The sequence below is a fragment of the Myodes glareolus genome, chromosome 24 (assembly GCF_982192425.1).
Source record: "Myodes glareolus chromosome 24, mMyoGla1.1, whole genome shotgun sequence".
Taxonomy (NCBI): domain Eukaryota; kingdom Metazoa; phylum Chordata; class Mammalia; order Rodentia; family Cricetidae; genus Myodes; species Myodes glareolus.
Genome location: NC_142049.1, coordinates 19,903,519 through 19,928,087, shown reverse-complemented (window position 1 = coordinate 19,928,087; position 24,569 = coordinate 19,903,519). Strand labels below are relative to the sequence as shown.

At 40.1% G+C, this 24,569-nt stretch overlaps 1 protein-coding gene across 1 annotated transcript in view; it reads left to right on the top strand.

Annotated features, from left to right (window-relative positions):
* The window catches only part of Agbl1 (AGBL carboxypeptidase 1), a 723,788-nt gene that overhangs the window by 337,335 nt on the left and 361,884 nt on the right, over positions 1 to 24,569 (top strand). The window contains exon 17 of the mRNA XM_087901337.1: positions 14,237 to 14,366. Coding sequence (XP_087757463.1) covers positions 14,237 to 14,366 — 130 coding nt within the window. The remainder of the gene's footprint in view (positions 1 to 14,236; positions 14,367 to 24,569) is intronic.

The window sequence follows — 24,569 nt, the reverse complement described above, 5'->3', positions numbered from 1 at the left end:
GCTGCCAAAAGAGACAGATGCCCAGAACCTTCACAGGTAAACTTCAGCCTTATGGTAATACACAAATTAATAAAAATGGGTTATTTTAAAATATAAGAGTTAGTTAATAAGAAACCTGAACTAATAGGCCATGAAGTGTTGTAATTTATATTGTTTCTATGTAACTAATCAGGTCTGGAAGGCCAGGAAATGAATGAGCAGTCTTTGTTTACAAAATGGTGCCTATACCTTTGGGGTTAATTCGCATGGCAGCCACATACTTTGGGTCTAGGTGCTTGTATGCCCAGCTGGTGTTAGGAGGAAAGTAGGTGAGAGCAGGCCTGCCATTCAGCACCCCTGCCTAGGTGAACAGCTGGATTGGCTCCGCTAGGTGTGCGCAGCCTGGAGAGCATGGTAGGTTTCTGCCACCATACAGGGAGGCATTTCCAGGCCACACAGCATGCTGCATGGTAGATTTAGCTTTTACTCAGTCAAAAAGGGTTTATGTTCTGCATGATGCTTCCCAAAGTTGAGGTGGTGAGCGTGGCTCTTACCCAGCAGTCTCAGAACTGGTAGTAAATATATCTCTACCATATTGAAAGGCCAAGAGTGGTGGAGCCAACATTCAGTGCTTCCTCAACCACACTGCTTACCATTTTAAAATGTGCCTTATTGTGTATCTGAAATCCTTTACTTGTAAGAGATAGTTAATAAGAAGCTTGAGCTAATATGCCAAGCAATGTAGTAATTGATATAGTTTCTGTGTGATTATTTGGACTAAATGCATGGGAAACAAGTGAAGAGTATCCACCCATATGTTACTTTTTGAAAAATTATATACCTACTTTAAAAATTCAAACTTTGAAATAATTTATAACCTTCATTAAAATAATACTATCAAAGGGCTGGAACTGTGCTCAGTGGATATAAGTACTTGTTTTTAAGAGAGCCTGAGTAAGGCTCTAGCACCCAAATTTTGTGTCTCATAACTCAGCTCCATGGAATCTGACATCCTCATCACAAACATCTGAACTCAAATTGCATACATACACTTACAAATTAAAAACTTGAAATATAGTCAAAATTATGTTAAAAATTTTGTGTAACTTATATCTCTTTCCAATACCAACATATTTTATACCAATATAGTAATTAAAACAAAAACTAATATTAGTGTACTAACATTAATTGCACATACCTTTAATATTCCGTGATTGTTCCAATAATATCTCTTTCCAAAATCACGTAGGTATATTTTGCTGTCAGGCTCATTCAGTTTTTTTTTTTTCAATCTAGAATAGTCCTTCATCCTGCCCATCCCATCTGCTTCCCTCCCCTTTCTTTCATTTTTGCTTTTCTTGATTTACCTATCAGAAGGGTACTGTTTAGTTATTACAAGATAGTAGCTTGGTTTGTGGTTGTCTGATATTCTTCATGATAAAGTGGTGCATTTGTGTGGAAATATCACCCACAAAAAGTAAAGTTAATTTCTCAGAACATTGGTTCTTAGGGTACATGATGGGAGCATGTCACACATGGTCATGGTAACTTTGATCTTGGAACTAAGTGGTATCTACATACCACCTCCACCATGAAGTTGTCATTTTCCTCTATAGAATTAGGTATCTTATTGGGAACTGCTCTTAGCTGATTTGAATGTTCTGTCATTTCCATTCTTATGCCCACTGACATTTACATTCATTAGTTAGCTCCATTAAAAGGATTGTTATGTTGGTGTTTGCTTGCCAAATGATAACTTTATGGTTTTCTCATCCCTTATGTATTTGATAAATAAAATTCTACCAGAATTAGAACCTACTCTTTTTTCTTTATTTATTTATGGCAATATAAACTTCAAAGTATTACTTTCTACGGATTATAGTACGTTAACATTATAATTGATTTTATTGACAAGTCTTACTATATTTGTTCATTGTATTTCCATAGACTTGATATTTCTGACATTTTTTAAAAATGTACTTTTTTAAAAAAAGAGTTTATTACTTCCCAGAATCACTGTATATTCTAGATCAATATTTTTTTTGAAAGTAAATTTTATTAAATTATAAAAGTTTCCATTTCCGCCCCTCTTCCCAACACCCTCCCACTCCCCCCACTCCCTCTCCTCCTCCCTCTTCGTCCCTTAGGGCAGTCAGGGTTTCCTGCCCTGTGGGAAGTTCAAGTTCCTCCCCCCTCCCTCCAGGTCCAGGAAGGTGAGTATCCAAACAGACTGGATCCCAAAAATCCAGTATATGCAGAGGAAACAGGTCCCGGTATCATAGTCAATGACTTTTCAGAAAGACTTCGGGCCAGCCACATTCAGAGAATCCGGCCAAATTCCGAGAATCTGGTTAGATCACGTCCTCGTTCAGTCCCAGTCCAACTGGCCTTGGTAAACTCTCATTAGATCCGTTCCCTTGTACCAGTGGGTGATAGCATCCCTCGCAGTCCTGATTACGTTTTTCATGTTCTTCCTCCTTCTGCTCCTCATTTGGACCTTGGGGGGCTCAGTCCGGTGCTCCAATGTGGGTCTCCGTCTCTATCGCCGTCCTTCGCCAGATGAAGGATCTATGGTGATAAGCAAAATATACATCAGTATGGTTATGGGCCACGGCCGATTCAGGCACCCTCTCCTATATTTTTCAGTGCTCTCCCTCACTGTGAAACCAGATATTTAAGTGCTTATACTTCTTTGTAGGTAATGATGTTCAGAAGTAGAGATCAGGACATTGAATATGTTTCCTGCTATAAAGACTTATTTCTAAGTTTACCAGTGTATAGAGTTAGAAAATAGATATGTGAATACATGCATATACACACCCACACATATCTGTTCCTTTATTTGCCTCTCTGTGTATACAAAACTGTAAGTTCATGCTGGCAACCAATTCTAATACATCACAGAGTTCATGCTTTATTTATAATTCCTAGGAAGCTTGATAGTTATTATTCTTGACTTGTTTATTTTCTTAGTCCTAAAAGGTCCATCATGTAGACAGCTCAGAATTACTTACTGCTGTTTACAAAAGGTAACTTGTTCTTTTAGTATTCTAAAATTTTGCTTTAAATGAATATCATACTATATGTGTGTGTGTGTGTGTGTGTGTGTGTAATATACAAATATAATAGAGTTTATCTGGAAAATTGCGGACAAGCAACTATTCTCACAAATAGCAATGTGAATGGATGAACATTGCATGAATAATGGAATAAGATGGACAATTCCCAACATGAAGTACTACACGGCTGTAGCATGAACATGACTCAGTCATTTTCCCTTTCATTTCCACAGTGTTGTTCATGTGTAACAGGGTTTAAGTTCCTTGCTATTGTCTATACCATATTTGGGCTCTAGCCATGGTAAACTAATGTACAACAACTGTACTATCCCAGGACCATGAGAAACAACCTGGCTCTGGAAGCTGAAGTTACAATGAGAGGTGCAATCAGAGAAAAATCACCTGCCTTGATCCTTTCATCCCAGATCTGCTTATTTATTCTTATGTTTATCCTCTATGTCTGCCCAATATAGATCATACTTTTTATTAATTCATCATTGATTTATCATTCTTACATTCATATACAAACAAATCAATGCCTGCACATCTTATTTATTTTTTATTCTAGCATGTGTTGTATTTTCTTTGAACACACAACTATATAGCCTACAAGTCACTGCATCAGATAAGTTCACATGGGTTTGTTTTAACAAAAGGGAAGTATAATGCTTTTTTTTCTGGATTTGTCACATTATTTTCAATTGCTTTCCCATGGAAATTTTCTTCTTCATGCTAATATGTTATGTCTTAATTACTTGCCTTAATTGTTGTTAATGTGAATTGTTAAACCATCTATAAATAAATATATGTGTGTATGATATATGCACATATTGCGACATGCACATATATGATGTGTGCATTGTATGTGCATATTTATTGTATATGCATAATATATGTATCATACACACAACTGCACGCATGCACATACATGTATGTATGCATATATGTCGTGTATGTCATGGTTTCAAGCCTTCTTTACCAACCTGTATTCTAGTTCCTTTGATGTCTCTTTCAGGTTCTCTGAATGATGGTGCATAATTAGCAGTTATAGAGATAGTGATATTCATTATTTTGTTCTGAATCTTGGGCAAATTCTACTGATAAGTCTTCATTAAGTAAAGTAGAATTTCTTCTTTTGTGTGTTTGTATTTAATATGTCCATGTGTGTGTATCAATGTGTATGTTGAGTTGTGTGTGCATATTTTATTGTATGTGTGATGCTGTGTGTGTCCATGTTGTACTGTATGTGTTGCTTTGTGATTGTGAATGTATCATCCACACCAGTCCTTATTTTCTTGACTGTATCAGTCCTTAAATTTTTCAAAGTTATTTTTTATCATAGAGATAATCATTAGTTATCGATTTTAAAATCTTATTTCACTCTCATTTATTTTAATATTTTGCAAGGGTTAATAAAATATTTAAAATTTTGGAAGCTAAATAATTTAATCTTGCCTAGTAAGTGATGTGTGACTAGCTGTAATTGGTGATGGCCCTTGGATGGCCTCAGCATTGGTGGTGCAGCCTAAGGCAAGGGTGTTTTGCAGATTCTTCACATCCTTGCTTTTCTTCACATCCTTACTTGGGTATCAATGGTTTCAGTAAAAATGTTTGTGTTTCTATATGGTATCAAAGGCTCTATCAAAATGAGAATATATTAAATATCCTTGGTGGACTTAAAAGATGTTTTAGGTTCCTCCTCCCCTCTGGCAATCAAGCTGACAAGCTGTTCTGAAAACAAACAAACAAAACAGTGGGTGTGACCAATACTGACCCTACCTTGTGATCTTTTAAATTGTTTTGTTTGAAGTTCGCTTTTGTGAAATCAGGCTTATATATAACAGGACAAACTGCCTTCACATCTCACTATGTTTTAATGTTCAAGTTAAAAACATGTAAGACACTAACAAAACAGAGGGAAACCGTGCGCAGGTGAGTGATGTTGCAGGGAAGGGTCACCTTGCAGTCTTCTTGAGCTGCCTCTGCTCCAGGTGAGACTGAGAGTCTAAATATCATCTCTTCTAGTTCCCCTCAGTGTGGGGCAATGATGCCCTTTATAAAGGACATGGTTCCATTTCTAAAGGTTAACTTTCTTGCTTTCCTTCTGTTTTATGTGAAACACCACATCTTTCACTTCACTGTGCACAGGTTCCATAGCAGCCTTATTCAAATGAAGGAGGTTCAGGAGTGGGACTCAGAGTGCTATTGGTGCTGCTGGTAGGTGGAGGTACTTTTCTTTGATGGGGGAGGGCAGAAGAAACCATAAAGATCAACCAACTTATACTTTGATTGATTTATGTTAAAATTTCAACTTTGAGTATTTCTCTTCATATGTGTGAGCATTTGTATGTTTGCCCATGTTTTCCTCTGTGTCCTCACTTCTTTACAGTGTAGAAATGATTCTTGGGCTAATGAAGGTGACTTCTAAATTCTCCTAGGACTCCAAAGCTTGCTGTTCTGGGCTCCCTTGTTATCCACCCTGGCCTCATCTATCCAGGCTGCTGGCTACCTTCTCTCCATTGTTCAGACGAAGATGGATGGAGGATTTTTGAATTATCTTTTTATCTGACTGAGCTTTATGAATTCTCTTTTAGGAAGGGATGCAGATTCTCCCTTCATTTTCTCATTTATTGTTCATTCTTTGCTTCAGGAGTCCTGGTATTCATATTCTTTTTGCTGAAGTTATAGCTTATAATACTTGTTTCCCAATGTCATGGTGACCCCCACTCTTATCTGATAAATATGCTCTATAACTAATGTTGAAAATATGCTTTTGAGAGGCTAGGCCAGGCAGTAACATACTTGGACTTGCAGCCCTCAAGAGGTGGAGGCGGCAGTGTTATGAATTGGAGGGCAACCCGGAATATATAATTAGACTACCAAAAAAGGAAAGAGAGATGAAATAAAGAAAGAAAAATGTGACTCTAGGTTAACTGGTGATTAAACTCATTCACTATTCACAATTTCATTCAGTGACCTCTTATTTGAGAGTGGTTCAATTTTGGTCCCATAGAGGCTCTACATCTGTCGGTCTAGAGCTCATGAGTTTCCGCTAGCTTAGTTCAGCTGTCTTTGCAGATTTCTCCATCATGATCTTGACCTCCCTTGTTCATGTATTTCCTTTTCCCTCCCTTCAGCTGGGTTCTTAGAGCTCAGCCTTGTGCATGGTGGTAGATTTCTGCCTCTGGCTCCATCCATTAGTTACTAGATGAAGGTTCTATGATGATAGTTGGGGTATTCAGCAATCTGTTTACAGGGGAAGGCCAGTTCAGGCACTCTCTCCACTATTGCTAAGAGTCTTAGCTGGGATCACTCTTGTAGGTTCTTGGGAATTTCCCTAGCACCAGGTTTCTCCCTAACCCCATAGTGACTCTCTCTAGCAAGATACCTCTTTCTTTGCTCTCCCTATCCATCGCACCCACAACCATGCCTTTCCTCGATGCTCTCTTCCCCCATCACCTCCCCTTTACTGCCCTACCTCATCTCCAGTTTACCCAGGAGATCTCACCTAATTCACCTCCTCAGGGCAGTCTCTGTGTCCCTCTTAGGATTCTCTTTTTTACCTAGCTTCTCTGGAGCTGTGGTTTATAGTCTGCTTATCCTTTGCTTTATATTAACATTTATTTACGAGTAAATACATACTGTGTTTGTCTTTATGGATCTTGGCAACCTCACTCAAAATGCTTTTTTCTAGTTCCATCCTACAAAGTTCATGATGTTATTGTTTCTTACAGCTGAGTAATACTCAATTGTGTAAATGTGCCACATTTTCTTTGTCTATTCTTCAGTTGAGGTGCATCTAGGTTTTTTCCAGCATTATTGCACATAATGCTGCTATGAATACTGTTGAGCAAGTGTCCTTGTGGTATGATTGAGTATCCTTTGGGTATATTCTCAAGAGTGGTATCACTGGGTCTTGGGGTAGTTTGACTCTCAATTTTCTGAGAAACTTCCATATTGATTTCCTAATGAGGGCTACTGAGTACCAGCCTCAATTACCTCACAGGGTTCAGACATGGTGCTATAGCAAGTATGGGGATTTAGAAAAACCTGAAGGCAGCATAAATTCTTCTCTACATATGTTTCTGCATCAGTTTCTTTATTCTTTTTTTTTCTGTTCATCTTTATTTTGTATCGTTTCCAGTTCATACGCACACAAAACAAAGGCAACTCTCAGAGCTTGGATTTTTTTCAGGATCAAACAGCAGATAAGAGCTATCCTGAGATACATTGTCAATATTTTTGTGGCCCTGGGGAGGTATGGTCAGAAATTACACCCGGGCATCACCTAGTTGGCTTCTAAACTATAAAAGGAGAGAGAGAGTTCGTGTGTTAAACTATATTCTTAAGTTAAAATCCTGTGTTAATAAACGGAGGTGAGGCTAGGTCTAGGGGGCTAATAGCTTTCTTTATGGTTAGAGCTGAGTGTCGGCTGAGGTCAGCACTTTAGAGCACTCAATCTCCATGAGGTTGAGCATCTCTTTATCTTTGAAGGTCACAAGTGGAATCTATATGAAAGACTCCTTTTCTGACGGCATGTCCTGCCAAATAGAAGCTACTTGCAGGGAGTTGGCTTCTCAGTTTATCTAGGGGAATGGAGTGGAGATTTGACTGTGGGAATCAAGGTTTTTACCTGTGTACTAAGTTCTCTCGCTGGAGGTCTGCCAGAGTGGGGAAAGTCATCCAGTGAGCCAAAGAACCGTGCCGGCTTTTCAATGACCACAGTCTTTGTGGGACAAATAGATCCAGTTATGAAGCATGTCCCAGTATATATTTTATATATCAAACTAAATAGCTAAATGAAAGGTCATCCTCCTGACCACCCATGGACGTATGTACCCATAAGACTGAGGTATAAACAGTGAGATTAAATATACACATCACATGAGATGATACGCTGCAATTCAGTTATTGGGGAGACACCAAACTGCTTCTACAAAAGTGAGCAACAGCTTTCAGAGCCAATGGTCCTACAGACCTTGTCTGGACAGGATTAATCCTCCATCAGATTACCATGCCTCTAGTCGGTTGACCTCTGAACTCTAGTTACCACCTGCTTCTCATGACCCCTGGCAATTTCCAAAGTGACTGTACAGGTTTTCACTCCCACCAGCTGTGGAGGAGAGTTCCCCCGGCTCCCCATCCTCTTCAACATAACCTGTCCTTAGTGGTTTTGATCTTAGCCATTTTGACTTGTTTAAGATGATATCTCAGAGTCATTTTGATTTGCGTTTTCATGATGACTAAGGATGTTGAATAATTCCTTAAATGTTTTTTGGCCACTTGAGTTTCTTCTGATGGGAATTCTCTGTTTAGCTCTGTACTCCATTATAAATCTGATTATTCTGTATTTTTTGAAGTCTAGTTTCTTGAGTTCTTTATATATTTTGGAGATTATCCCTCTGTCAGATGTGGTGTTGGTGAAGATCTTTTCCTATTCTGTAGGCTGTTGTTTTGGTTTTTTTTTTCCATGTCCTTTGCCTTACAGAATCTTTTCAGTTTCAGGAGGTCCCATTTATTGATTATTCTCAGTGTCTGTGCCACTGGTGTTATATTTAGAAAGTGGTCTCCTGTGTCATGTGGCCCTCCATATGTGGGAGACAGTTGCAAAGCTTGGACTGCCTAAGGGGCCCCTGGTGCATGCCTATTCGTGGTGCATGAGCTAGCTTGTTGGAACCCATTCTCTATGGTGGGATGCCATGCTCAGCCTTAACACAGGGGTGTGTAGCTAGGTCTTGTTCCAACTTAATCTTCCAGACTTTGTGGACTCGCCATAGGAGTTCTTACCTGTTGGGAGGAAGGGATTGGAGGGTAGGCTGGGGGGAAAGGTGAGGTGGAGTTGGAGGAGGTGTGGTATGGAGAATTTTGGTTGGAATGTGAAATGAAATTTTTAAAAATAAAGAAGGATACTGTGGTCCTGTTGACTCAGCCCTTCTCCCTTTCACCTGGAATACTTTTGTTTAGTCAAAAGCTTGTCACATTTTATGAGTATCAGGTGAGCGTTCTCTTTCTCCTTATTTCCATTTTGTTGCTGTTACTGTTTTTGACATGAATTTTCACGATGTATCCCAGACTACCCTACCTATTGCTAAACAGCTGAGGATAATCTTGAATTTCTGAAACACCTACCTTCACCTCCCTTGTTCTAGGATCATAACAATGTACTACTATGCACAACTAGGTTTTTTGTTTTTCAAGAAAAACTGTATAACATCAAAATTCCAATTATGAAATTTAACAATGTTTAATAATCTTTTCAAATTAATGATCTCCCTTTCTAGATTTCTCAGAAATCTCGATCCATTTATTATCTTCCCTTCTTTCTAATTATAATGTAAACAAACATAAAAATCAGCAGAAATTCTGTGCGTTGCTCTTCAAGGATAGTGGCTTTTTGGATATAGGCTGTGAGTACCTGAAAGAGCAGGCAGATCGTGGACATGTGAAGAACTCATGCTCTCATGAGTAGAGTGGGCACTGAAGGTGCCTGCTTCACCTAGAAACACTCAACATTAGGGGCTGGGGATGTAGTTCATTTGGTAAAGTACTAGCCTACATGCCTGAAGCCTTTGGTCGATCACAAAGAATGCACAAACCAAACTGAGTGTGGTGACTCATTCCTGAAATCTTAGCATTCAGGAGGGAGAGGCAGGGTATTAATTGTTCAAAATCATCAATGGCCATGGTGAGTTCAGGGCCACTCGGCCCTACTTGAGCCTTTGCCTCAGAAATGAACAAATACACAGACCATTCAAAGTTAGTACAAAGTAAGGAGGCCTCATTTTGGTCAGGCATTTAACTCTATGACTCCATTGTAATTCCAGATCTAGACTGAGAGATAAACTGATTTGCATTTCGAGGGTTTTCCTGGGATGCAGGATTCAGGTATTTCAAGGTGAAATGGCATCCTCTGAATATCTGGGTATCTAAAGTAACAGACCTTCTGCATACAAACTTTATTTAAACTGAAGCTCAAAAGGTGTGGCAAACTAGGCTGGGGATGTAGTATGATTGGTAGAGTGCTAGCCTGGTGTGCATAAAGTCTGAATTTTGATCTCCAGAATGTCACAAACTAGGACAGTGATCCCTGCACTCAGGATGCGCAAGGCTAGAAAACCAGTTCAACGTTCTCCTTGGCTGCAAAGAAAATTCAAGGCCAGTCTGGAATATATGAAAACTTGTCAGGGAGAGAGAGAGAGAGAGAAAGAGAGAGAGAGAGAGAGAGAGAGAGAGAGAGAGAGAGAGAGAGAGGAGATAAAAACTGCAGAGGGCTAGTTGTAACATATTACCTGTGAGGACAGGAAATATGTGATATTTTTCCCGTGAAAGTTTGTCATGTTCAGTGTGGAGGAAGAGCACTGATCACTACTTACTCTTCCTGTAAGTAAAGCGAGGCGTCAAACTCTATTTGAGGGATGACCCCTTTCCAGAAATTACAGGCTCTGGATGTCTTGCCAGGCCATCATCACTGTCCATCTGCTAATTCTCTGCACATCGAAGCGGCAGCTGTCATTGCCGAGAATGCTACAGTAAGATAATAAGATGGGGGTACATTTCATCTTTGCGTGCTTAAAACAAATCCCCGTGAAGAGCAGCAGCAGCTCCCGGGACGAGAGAGCGATCTCAGGTGTCATTAGCATAAAATGCCAAATGGATTTGCAGGTTGGGAGCAAATGGATTTGCTTTAAAAGCAAAAGCTCTCAAGGTAGGTGTAGTACACACTGTGGCCCACTGCAGTCGCTGAGCTGTAGGAAATATCAAAGCCATAGGCGTACACAGAGATACCTCAAAATCACAGCCACACATGCAGGTCTGAATATAAATGCAAGCATATGTGCGTCTCAACTCTGCACAGCCTCGCTATGCCACTGGGGTGGTTCAGTTTCTTTATCCCAGCGAACAAACAGCTACCAAACAAAACTCTCCCTAAACTAAGAGCTCCCTAATGTCTATATTATTTTCACTGTCACAACTTTTCTCCACATCCAGATCACAAATAGTCTTATGTGTCTTCTTGTCCCTTATCCCTGGCAAGTAACCTAAAGAATAATCAATAATACCTTTTCTAATTTTTTGGTTAATTCTGTCTTGTTCCATCCTCCTGCCTCCACCGTGAAGTGTACTTAAATCAAATGAACCTTAAGTGGATCACAGCCTCTTCTCTGGTCTCTGGTCTCTCAGTGGTCTCTGGCCAAACTTCTCCTCTCTTCATTTTACCTTGCATCTTGGTACCCAACTATTTTCAGAGGCCGTGTAGATTTCATGAGGCAAGAAAACAGTGGACATAGTCACAGTTGTGCTGTGCATCCCTGACCATTGCAGATATGCATGAAGTTCTGGATAGAGTCACATGTGTGTGTATGGATGTAGCTGTGGGTATACTCACACGACATACATGACATAGATAGATACAGGGTTGTGCAGCAATTTTTCCTTGTAAACACAGATGTTAGATATCATTTCATTTGATTGTGGAGAAGATCAGGGTTTGATGGTGCATGACAGTGATGCCCACAATGATGATAACCTTGGAAAGCAGGTTAAAAGTATTAAATTTTTCCATGTGAGATTGCTGACTCTAAATAAAGTCTCTGAATCCCCACACGTGGTGATGGAACCGGATGCTGGAACTATGGCCTCTTACTCAAAACTTGGGTGATTTCTAGCTGAAATACGGAACTTGACTTTCTCTATTTTTGAGAAATGTTGTATAGAATTGTATTTCTGCTGTGTGGTAACCCATGAACCCTGCCATGAAGATGTCGCCCCTGAACCTGGTCTCCATGGAGCTGTAGGAAAGAAGAGGGAGAGAGAATTGCAGAATTGTTGACTGCCAGATATGGAACAATACACACCCTTTGTTTTCATAAGCAGGAAGTCTTTAAAAGAACCTCAGCTCATTTCATCAAGGTCAGCGTTACAGAGCAAATAAAATCTGCGCTGCTGATGAGAATCCAGGTCAAGACAAGAAAATGACAAGGCAGTTAAAGTGTCTTCAGGCTTTTGGATGCCTTGGCTTGAGAAGAAAAACTAACGGAAATGCAGCAACATGCAGACATCATGCTCTTCCTTTACACTGCTATTGGCGTGAAAAATTAGTCTGTTGCTAAGTAACCCATGATACCCTTGAACTTCTGATCTCCTCGCCTCTGCCTCCTGAATGTTGAGAGTACAGATATGTGCTCCCACACCTGGTTTATGTGGTGCCGGGGACTGAACCAAGGGCTTCTTGCATGCTTAGGCAAACATTGTTACCAAGTTAGCTACATCCCTAGCCCCTCAAGTTAAAATATTCTATAGCAAAGTCAGGAGAAATAAATGATTAAAGATCTTCAATTCCTAGTGAGCTCTAAAAGAGAGTCTACAAACAACTAAAAGCTAATGTCTAAAGATTTCAGAACATGGAAATTGAAATATTGTAAGAAATATTATAAGCTTTTTCATCTCCAAGATTAATTGAAAATAGGACAGTGGCTTCAAGACAGAAAATGTGTCTGTTTCTATATTTAAATCTCAGAGCAAGATTTTTCTATATTGTTTACTGAATGTCAATTCTGACACAGTTATTTATGTAATTTAAATTTTTACATTTTTGAGAATTTAATACATGAGTTAGGTATTTATATCACATTCACTGTGTTCTTTCCCCTGTCTACTTCTCCCATTTCCTCACATATTCCTTCCAAATTCATAACCTCTTTTTCATTATTGTTACACACACACACACACACACACACACACACACACGTACTGAGTCCCTTTGTTTACTCATATGAACTACTATTTAGGACTGACCTCTTGAGATTGATTAAATCATTGAAGGCCTCATTCCTAGAAAGAACTGATTAACCCATTCCCCCTCTCTCATACGCATTGATTAGCAATAGCCATGCATCTAGGGATGGAACCTTGTAAAAATTGAACACATAACCCCATCCAAATTGGCTTGCTGACAAGTATTTTTACACAGTCTTATATGGTTGGCTGACACATTTCCTTTTACAATTTTGATGGTACTAAAGATTATTCGTGCCCCCTTACCCTCAGGAAGCCTAGATTTCTTCCACTCTAATGAAGAAGACAAAATAAATAAAAATAATATTAATACACATTTCTCCATAATGGTTCTGTAAGGACTGTGATTAAGGGTAGAACAAACAAGAATAGAATTCCTTAGCTTGGGAACATATAAAATTTGGGGTGCTGGTCTAACTGACTGAAAGTTAAATAGGTAGGAATGAATAGATTAAATATGAGGAACTTAGTCAAGTGTATGTCAGACACACTTGCACAGATGAAACTAAGCAGTTCCATTGTGGTGGAGATAGGAAGGGTACTAATAGGCAGAGATTTAATGGTGGTGGTTCTGGTGATGGATATGTTGTATTGACACCCTCAATCTGTGGCACCTTATTGATTTACTGTATAGAATAAATGACATCATAGTAAAACTACCATGAATGCGTCCTATTAATGGGTTGCTTCTGGGAAGCTTTCCAGTTGTGTTGGCCTCACAGGATGACTCCACCTGGAAGTTTTGCCTCTTGGTTATAAAGCTGAGTCATCTTTGAAATAAACACGTTGGCTTTGACTGTGAGTATTCCCAGGGAACATGTGATCTTGAGCACATTCCAGTTCTTGTAGCTTTCAAGGATTTCCCATAACTAGGGAGGAAAACAATGAAACAGAGAAGGATTGTATGGCTAGAGACCTGGGTACAAAGGCGTTTGTTACATATCTTGGGTCACTCATTTAGTTGAATTTAGGCCTTTATTTCTTCACTGGGTAGTAATACTATTGAGTTTCACAGAGTTATTGGTTCAACATACCCAGTGAGCTATCTTGAGCTCAAATTAATTATTTGTAAAACTGAGGGACCTGGAGAGTCATCCACTGAATTTGTTTTTTGTGGGTGTATACAGTGGGGAATTGTATTTCCCAGATTTGTCTCAAAACTCTATTAACCCAGCATTAAATCAAGTGCGGTTTCTGGTTCTTTTAGCAGCTGTAAATAAGTAGGCCAGTCCGGACACTTGCAGGACAGATCTGTAGCTTCCTGGACATCTGGAGCTGGTGGCAATTGGGCAGAAGTCAGAGGGAAGTTGGATTCATTAGTTTGTTTGTCTGCTTGGGGTTTATTCTACGAAGCTATTTTTCTTCTAAATGTCTGTTTCTTTGTGTGTTGTTCCTTCCTGCAGTCACAGATGCTCACTGAGGGGTGAGGACCTCAACAGACAGTGGCTCCTTCCCCAGGCTCACCTCCAGCCAACCATCTACCATACCAAGGGTCTCCTCCACTACCTGAGCAGTATTGGCCGGGGCCCTGTGGTGAGTCACTTCCTTCTTTTCATCATTTCTTCTCATACTATTACCAGATTCCTTTCACCCTCCAGTAGGCAGTTTATCAGCTGTCCAGACAAGGAAAAAGGGGGGGGGGAATGTATGTGATAACTTTAATGAGGGATTTATTATAATAGTTGTTGTATCAAGCTACCACACACTGTTATACGCTATCCAGCAGAATAGAGTCTCCTCGTATCACATTTCTGGAAGCTGGCAGCCTACAATCAAAGAGATGGCACGCTGTTCTGATGCTGGTGGCATTAGGAAAAAAAATTCCTTCTTTTGCAGTGTGTTGTGACGACCAGCAATGCTTAGCAGTCTTTTGTTTATGGTGGCCCATTTGAGTCATGGCCTACATCTTCCCAGGACCATCTGAGCTTGGTGTCTGGTGGTCCTCATTCTCTCTTCTAAGGATGTTCATCTTTGAATTGGAGCAGTGACTCAGTTTGACCTCAGCATTCTTCAACTTGTTAAGAAGTTTCTTCTGTATAAGGACATAGTCCTAGGCACCAGGGATGAGGGTGGCAAAAAATATTTTTACAAAGACGCAATTCATCTCACAAGATTCAGAACAATGGCTCAGTACTCACTGGTGAAAACTGGACAACATGTAAAATGAATTACATTTTCTTGACTTAAATTTTTCTAGTTTTACTCTGGCTTCATTAAACTAGACAAAAATATACATACCCATTAGAGGGTGGAGAAAGTCTTCTAAATGTTCATATTTAGATTCAATTAACATTCATGTTTTTCAAGACAAATCTAGCGCTGTTTTAGACTGTTTCACATGTAGGGTTTCTAGTCCCAGGTACTATGCAAATGATGTCAGAGAGACCCTTTGAAACGAGAGGCCTTAGCTCCAGAAAAGAAAGAGGAAATGACAACAGGGTGGTCTGTGGGAATGCTCTTGTATTGTCTGCAAACCGTGAGCAGATCCATCAGCAGAAGTGTAGGGGGCAAATGACCACATGTAGAGAGCTTAGTTAAAAGTAATGGAACATCAGAATGGACAGCTCCATCCTAACCCACTTTCTAAAGCTTCTACTATGTGATTCAGAGCATGGCATGTTTAATGAGCCCTGGGAAGATGTGTGAATGTGTGCTTCAGGTTTGTACTCAAATGTTGAGATCAACATGTAAAGTAATCTCCGTAAGACCATTTGAATGTACACAGCAGAATAGAGATTCAGTTCTGTTGTTGTTGGAGGTTGCATGTTCGTTTCTGGGCCACCCAGACTCCCGAAATAATTACATAGAACTCTGTATTAATTGCAATGCTCTTTGGCCATTAGCTTAAACATATTTATAGCTAGCTTTTACATCTTAAATCAACCCGTCTATATTAATGTATGCACCACAAGGAGGGTGTGGCCTACAGGCAAGTTTGAGCATGGCATCCAACTGACTCCACCTACCTCTCCCAGCATTTGGCTTAGTTTTTCTGCCTACCTCTATTCTGCCCAATCACAGGCCAAAGCACCTTCTTTATTCATTCACACATATAAGCAACACATATACAGAAGGACTTTCCATACCATGTTGTGGGGTTTTTTTTTATTGATTTTATTGAGCCATACATTTTTCTCTCCTCTCCTCCCTGCCTTTACCCTCCCATTCAACCCTCTCCCATAGTCCCCATGCTCCCAATGTACTCGGGAGATTTTGTCTTTTACTACTTACCATGTAGATTAGATCCATGTATGTCCTTCTTAGGGTCTTTATTGTTGTCTGGATACTCTGGGATTGTGATTTGTAGGTTGACTTTATTTGCTTTATGTTTAAAAATCACTTATGAGTGAGTACATATAACAATTGTCTTTCTGGGTCTGGGTTATCTTACTCAACATAATATTTTCTAGCTCCATCCATTTGCCTGCAAATTTCAAGATGCATTATTTTTTTGCTGTATAGTACTCTGTTGTATAAATGTACCACATTTTCCTTATCCATTCTTTGGTCAAGGGGCATTTAGGTTGTCAACAGGACAAAATGGCAGCCTATAGAATGGGAAAAGTTCTTTACTAACCCCACATCAAATAGAGGTCTGATCTCCAAAATATACAAAGAACTCAAGAAATCAGTCATCAAATGAACAAATAACCCAATAAAAATGGAGTACTGACTTAAACAGAGAACTCTAAACAGAGGGATCTAAAATGGCTGAAAGACACTTAAGGAAATGTTCAACATCCTTAGTCATCAGAGAAACAACTCTGAGATTCCATCTTATACCTGTAAGAATGGCCAAGAACGAAAACACTGATGGCAACTTATGCTGGAGAGGTTGTGGGGGTAAAGTGAACACTCCTGCATTGCTGGTGGGAATGCAAGCTGGTACAGCCCCTTTGGATATCAATATGGTGATTTCTCAGAAAATTACGAAACAACATTCCTCAAGAACCAGAAATACCACTTTGGGGTATATATCCAAAGGATGCTCAATCATGCCACAAGGATGTGTGCTCAACTATGTTCATAACAGCATTGTTTGTCTTAGCCAGAACCTGGAAACATGTTGTGGTTTTTTTTTTTTTTTTTGATGTCACAATATAGCCTCTCTTTGTGACTTGCTCTTTGAGAGCAACCATCAACATAATGGTACTCACATCCAGGTTGAAAGATTTTTCTGGACTCATGGACCTCGAAATAGTTATTAACTTGTATGTATACTTTATTTTGGTAAAAGGAAACATTAAAATAGACACCTGACAAGGCATCCATGTAATATCTGTGAGGGAGCTGGTGTAAGCGCCCCCTTCCAGGGGAACCTGATGAAGAACTTAAGAGTCTGGCAACAGTGTAATTACCAATCAGATAACTTCACCTGAGCTTGATGCTAAGGGTATTTTTATTCTATTATTTTAGTTATTTTTATATCTACAGTACAGTATGTAATTCAAAACCTGTGTATGATCAATAATGATCAATTAAGAGTGTGTAACATTTCTATCTTCTTAAAAATTAAAAAAAGCGATATGAAAGACAAACATTCCTAGTTCTCATTTATTTGTGGATGCTTAAAATGTCAGTGTCATTATAGAATAATGGTTACTAACAAGTTACAGAGGAAGAGGGATAAAAGATGGATGGAGGTTGAATAATAGACAAAGAAGAGAAGCAGAGGAGCGGTGAGGTCTAGTGTTTCTCAACACAGTAGACTGACTGCTGATTTACAGGGACTTACATATTTTAGAATTTCAGAGGCTCCGAACACAATGTGATTATGGAGGTATAGATATGTCAATTGCCATGAGTCAATTATCACACATTCCACATGTACATTGAAATATCACTGCATACCCCATAAATAGGTTCAGATAAATTTTTTGGGAGGGGGTGATCAGCTACGTAGCCATGGGGTGCTTTCCACAGTTAATTCTTCACTCCAAGTCTATCCTCCAGCCTTGCACCAAAACTCATCCTACTAGCATTGATTATGTGGCACTGCCCAAATCCCCAGCCAAGGAGAGACACTCTTATCCAGCAGAATATTCCAAAGGATTAAAGGTTTGTCTCCAAGAGCCCATCAGGGAACAGAGCGTTCTTTGAAACCTGCCAAGTTCCACGGCTCAAGTTTGCCGAGTCTACTTCTCTTTTGCCATAGAACAACGTGTGCTCCCAATCCAAGAATCTAAATTCAACACTGGGTCAAATGCACAATATCATGCCGCTGTCATCCCTGCTTCACGCAAGGAGGTAGTGTAATCTCTGCTGGTGATTGCCTTCAACAAGCTCTACACAGCAAGGCTCCATCTCATGGTTGCAAGCTGGAGGAAGGATGTTTCTCTATGTGGGATGCTTTCGCCTCCAGGAGAAGAGAGCGATTTGGAAGGGAAGAATGCCATATCTGAAACACATTTAAACACACTCACATAGTAAACCCACCACAGAACAGGATTTCTTTCTGCTCTGACAATCTCTAATTGAAGAGCACGGCATTTATTTTAAAGTGTGACAGGTGAAAGGCTTGTTTAAAAGTATAAATAAACATTAATTAGCTATAAACATGACAGCCGCAGACTTGTTTCCTGCTGGGACCATCTGAGAGGTGGGTGAGAAACAGCTGAGTACTAACTGCTATTCACAGTGTTACAGAGCTCTCTAATTGGGCTGAATGCCACCTTTGAGTTACCTACAGGGCTATGATTAACCCTCCTCCCACCAGCAGCTGCATCCCTGCCATTCACTTGTACTGGTCCTGTCCTGGCAGGGACAGAGTCCCTCTGTGTCCACACAGATTTTTAAGCTCTATGGATGGTGATTAATGTCGACTCTGCCTTGTTTCTGGGTCTTATGAAAATGTTTTGAAGTAATGGGAAAACACTCTGTGATGGCTGGAAAGATCCACCTATTATAGATGCTTCTCAGGTGTTTGAGTCTTGGGTGAATTAATGTGAGTTGCAAGGACCAATAAGATGTGAGACAGAGATGAAAATCACTATGCTGATTCCTCTGAGGCTTGCCAATAAGCAGGCATGTACCTCTGTTCTTCATTTCCTGCATCTGTTCACCTTCCCTACAATTTGAATAGTCATCTCCCTGTTTGTATATTAATTTATATCATGGAATTGTAATGATTATGGTAGGCACTAGTGATATAAAGCCAACACACACATTTTGTTTTATAGTTTTTAAAACTTTAATAATCATACATGCATATAGTATGTTTGAACAAGTCCAGTCGTGTTACCTCTCCTCTAATTCCTCTATTACACTCCCTCCCACTTTTCCCTTTCAATGCTATGTGCTTTAAAATATAAACTAATACCCACAAAATCTATTTACTGATGTCTATATATATATATGAGTGTGCAGTCATCTACTGGGGAGTGGGTGGCCTCTCCAGGCCTGCATTGCAAAGGAAGAGTGATTCTTCCTAAACTGGCAACTATTAGTTGCTAATAGGGCCTTAGTTATCACCAGTTGCTAATAGGACCTCATCATCCCCTGCCCCATCCATTTTTTTCCAATGATGACACAGCCTTGAGTAGAGAGGGCATATTATAGGTGTCCCATTTAAAACTGAATTCTCCACAGTCTTATTTTCTGCACATTGGCAGTTTGTGAGTCTCTGTATTAATCACCACATACTGTAAAAAGAAGTTTCTATGGTGAAGGTTGAGAAATGCATTTATCTACTGGTATAAAGATAAGAACTCGGACACGGGCTTCTTACAATGTCCATTTAACAGAATAAAAGATGACCCTCTGATTTGAGTTCTTAAGGAGACAGCATGACCCAAAGTAATAAAAATGGTGACAGAGGTTGTGCAAAGCTTTTCTGGGACATTTGTGATGCAGATGATGAGTTGAGATGGAATCATGGAAGAGCTAGGGGGTGACGCCACTTCTGCTGTATTTGAAGGATCAGCTGGCATGGGGAACGCTCCTGGGCTCCTACAGATCTTCTGCTAGCTCGCTCCCATTTCATTGAACCCATAATGGCTGTTCTTGTTCGTCAGAGAGTTCAGATGTTGGACCCAAAGGACCAGACAGACAAGAAATGTTAGCATATTCTTGTCTTGAAATATTGTTCAGTAATTGTCCTGGATGGCTATAACAAATACCCAGATCAAAAACAACTCGGAGAGGAAAGGGTTTATTTCAACTTAGGCTTTCAGGTCACACTCCATCATTAGAGAAAGTCAGAGAAAGAACTCAAGGCAGGAACTCACACAGAAACTAGGGAGGAACGAATACTGTTTACTAGTTTTCTCTCTGGTTCATGCTCGGCTTTCTTTCTTATATAGCCCAGACCCATTGGCCTAAGGACAGTGCTACCCAAAGTGGACTCAACCCTTCTACATCAGTCATCAATAGGTCAATCTTTACAGCCATGGCCTCAGGCTAAAGTAATCTTGGCAGTTCTTCAATGAAAGATCTCTTCCCAGGTGACTCTACGCCACATCAAGTTGACAATAAAAGCTAACCAGTATAATAATCAAAATTCTCCCCAATAAGAAAATCCAATTAACTAGCAGTACATTCAGTATACAAATTGATATCAAAACATTATTTTAAGTGAAAGAAATTTTGTATAAAAGGATACATAATACATGTTTGTATTTCAATAACAAGGATAGGTAGACATTAGAACACTGTTTAACTCCAGGAAAAGGGAATGAACATTTAGGCTTAGGAAAGAACTTGTAGATAGTGGAGATATTCTTTATCATGATTGAAACTAAGTTATACCAAACTTGCTGAACTATATATTCAGTATTTATATTTTCCAGTAATGGACAATTTTTTGCCTAAATACAGAAGATTTAAAAATATACAAAGCTAGAATACAGAGGATAAAATACAGCTGTAGAAAAATTGGGGTGCGTGAAGTAGACTGGTCAGCCCGGAAGGGTGCGAGTCAAGTATAGAAAGGCAACTTTGCCAATACCTAACAGACGGCAGTGAAAATGCTGTTTAGAAGTCATGAAGACCCAGCCAGAGAGAAAACATGCCAGCAGGGAAGCCCAATGTAACAGACAAGTTCAAGAATCGGCTATTAAGAGGCATCGACTTGCTTCCTGTTTGTGACGCTCCACACGAGAGCCAGAAGACCCTTGACCCAGAGCACAGTCCAGCACAGCGTCACCACTGGAGAGAGCTCTGCGGCTAGAGCCGGGTCACAGGATGCCAGGCAAACAGTCTCTGAGGAGCTGCCATGTTACAGCTGCTGGCTGGGTCCCTGGGCTGCTGCCAAGACCTAGGCTTCAGGATTAGGAGAGGTATCGATTCCCATCCACATGGCTCTTGCTGCGTGAGTGCCTGTTGATAAAGGGATTTCAGGATTCTTTGAAGAGCTCATTGATCCTCCCTTTACAACTCTCACAAACTGGGCTGCCTTCTGCCAGGGGACAGAACAGGTCCTGTGTGTGCGCATGTGTGTGTATGTATGTGCGCGTGCGTGCATGCATGCATGTGTGCATGTGTATGCACGCATGTGTTTACTTTCTCTAAGGCCCAGTGGAATGAGAGTGTTCTTCATGTAAAAGATCTCCCTGGCTACATTTTACCCCCAGCATATGTGGTGAGTAAATTAGCCTACGTTTAAAAAAGCACAGACAGAGAATAGGAGGAAGATTGCAGGTCCCTAAACCCTGTCTATGCAGAGCTCGGGAGACTGGGTATAGTGTTTATCGTCAGCTATATAAACAGATATAAACAGATATATAATTTATCTTCTGTACAGTATTCCTCAGAAGGGGCAGAAAGAAGATTATTGTCTTTACTTATGTCCATTGTTTGTTAAGGATATAAATTTAGAATTTCTACACTGTTGTAGTCATAGACTGCTCATTTGTTCCCGGCTGCTCAGACCTGAAATAATTACACAGAAACTATATTATTTAAGAAACTGCTTGGTCAATAGCTTAAGCATTTTGATAGCTAGTTCTTATATCTTAAATTAACCCATTTCCATTTTTTTTGTATATTTTACCATGGGGCTTGTGACCTACTGGCAAGGATCTGGCGCATCTGTCTCCTGTGGCTACATGGCACATCTGTCTCCTGTGGCTACATATATATATATATATATATATATATATATATATATATATGTATCTTCCAGCCTGGCTTTACTCTGTTAAGGCAGTGGCCAAAAGCAGGTTCTTTATTAACCAACGGCAATAAAACCTATTCACAGCATACATCACTTCCTACATCACACTGTGTATTTGAGTATATGATGGGGGAAAATTTACCTTAAACCCTTCCTACTATAACTGGGGGAGGAGAATGCAATGCTCATACAGGGGCTGGAATAGAATAACTCCAATTCTATATTCTTTCATTTATAATTGTTCATAATAGGAGAATAAACATTGCTTCATGGCTATTGAAAAACTATGTTTAGGTGTGGACTTTTACTGACACAGGTAGCTATATGCAAATGGATGGTCAAAGTTTGCTTCATGTTTCTCCTATTGATGTCTTCTACATCCTTTATAAGTTCCATGGATTCCCCCAGCACTCATACACACACACACACACACACACACACACACACACACACACACACAAAATAGTACAGACAACAAGCTATTGAAGAGAGTCTTCTTTATTTATTTTATTTTATTTAAATAACATTTTTCCATTTATTTTATATACTGACTGCAGTCTTGTCTCTTCCCGGGGTTCCCTCCCATCCTCTTCCCTTCTACCCCTCCCCTTCCACTCCTCTGCCATCTCCATTCAGATAGGGGCAGGCCTCCCATGGACTTGAACAAAGCATGGCATGTAAGTTGAGGAGTGGGACCAAGGCTGGGCAAGGTAATCCAGCATGGGGAACAGGTTCCCAAAAGCCAGCTAAGTGCCAGGGACAGGTTCTGATCTCTCTGCTAGGAGCCTTACAAAGAGACCAAGGTACACAACTGTCACACACGTGCAGAGGGCCTACGTCAGACCCATGGAGGTTCACCTAGCTGGTTTGGATTTGGTGACTTCGTTTCCCTGGTAGTATTAATCACACAATACACACACACACACACACACACACACACACACACACACACAATATATATATGTTACACACACACTCTCTCTCTCTCTCTCTGTGTGTGTGTGTGTGTTCTAGCAAGGTCTCATTCAGACAGAGAAGTCACAGTGACTATGTTGTTTAAAGGTATCATGGGGGCAGCTGATTCTCTCCATCAGTAAGTATAAATGGGGAAAGGGATCCATTTTCAGCTTGAGGCCCCTGCCTGGATGCCCCTGCAGAACTTTGTCTTAGTATCAAACTTACTGCTAAGGAACAGCCAACCATCGACAGAAAGTAGAAAATAACAACACAAGACCTTGGCTTAACAATCTTCTTGTAGTGTTCTTTTTCACTGGTGGATCCACTGTTTTTACATGTTTGATTTCAGAAAACGTTTAGAGCCAGATAGATCAGAGTCTGGGATGTAACAAGTCTTTTTTTCTATGGGCATCTAAGAGAAAGGTGCTTAACCTCCTGCAACATTAGGAAAAGTCAAATGGCAGCATCTTCCTTGAGAGATATTTATACTAATTGTAGATGAATATACAACCTTAGCATGGTAATTGGTCCATATCAGACATTCTAATAGATTCAAGGCATTAACATTATTGAATTAGTGGTAGGTATTCAATACAAAAGAAAGCCAAATATTGAACAGTATATTTTGGGTTACCTTATATTAGGTTTTCCAAAATAATTGAAAAGGAAAACTTTTATGTTGCCTGTGGCTATTCTCATCCATCATTGGATGTCACCTCCGAGTTAGATATCATGTTTCCTATGAGAGGGAGAGGGTGCATTAAAACCTTGACAGCCATGAATTTAACATCCAAAGATTCTACCAAGTATAGACTGAAAATATTAAGGGGAAAAAGTAGTTGTACTAAACATTAAAAACTTTGTTTTCCTGTCATTATTCCCTAAAAATTCCCATAGCATTTATGATTTATTAGGTATTGTAGGCAGTGTAAAGATCATGCAAAGTATTTGGGAGCACGTCTATATCATATGCAGATATAGAGCTGTCTGCATAAGGTCCCAATAATTCATGGATTTTTGTGTCTGTGAGGGGGCCTGACACTTTGTAGATTCTGAGAGAAGCTGGTATCTCTCAGCTAGAGCTGCATCTGGGGTAGCAGCCTTGTAAACTGGGCTCTTGAAAGGTAATTGCACTTGTCACCAACATCATTTCCCTCATGGAGATATTTACTATTCTCAGAAACGTGGGCTGAATACTGCCTGCCCAATAAGGTCTACAAGAGGACTCTCCAGGGCTTAGTGTGCCTTGGCTGGTTGAGTTGGAAGTGTCGCTCTTTGGGGATTCCAGCACATTCTCCAGAACTCGCTTTCTCCCAGACTCAGGCTTGCTTTCATTTTCCTGTGGTAATTGTATAAATAATGCAGAGTCTCACTGCTGAGAAGGAGCAATGAGACCCAGATGTCAGGATGGGAAAACACAGCAGCTCAAAGCTGGCAAAGCAGAACTGTAAACACAATCAGGGCGAGGCGAGCCACGGGGAGCAGGGAAAGCACTAAGGGAAGGATTTGAAACAGGGTGACCTCATGAAGATGGGGGTCCAATTAACTTGCAGAGAAATCAGAATGGGAATCAAGGGAGAGAGAAAGACGGGGGTAGAGGGGGCGTGCACAGAGCATAGCAATGCGATCCTGAGCAACTTCTTTGCTGCACAATGAATGACAGAACA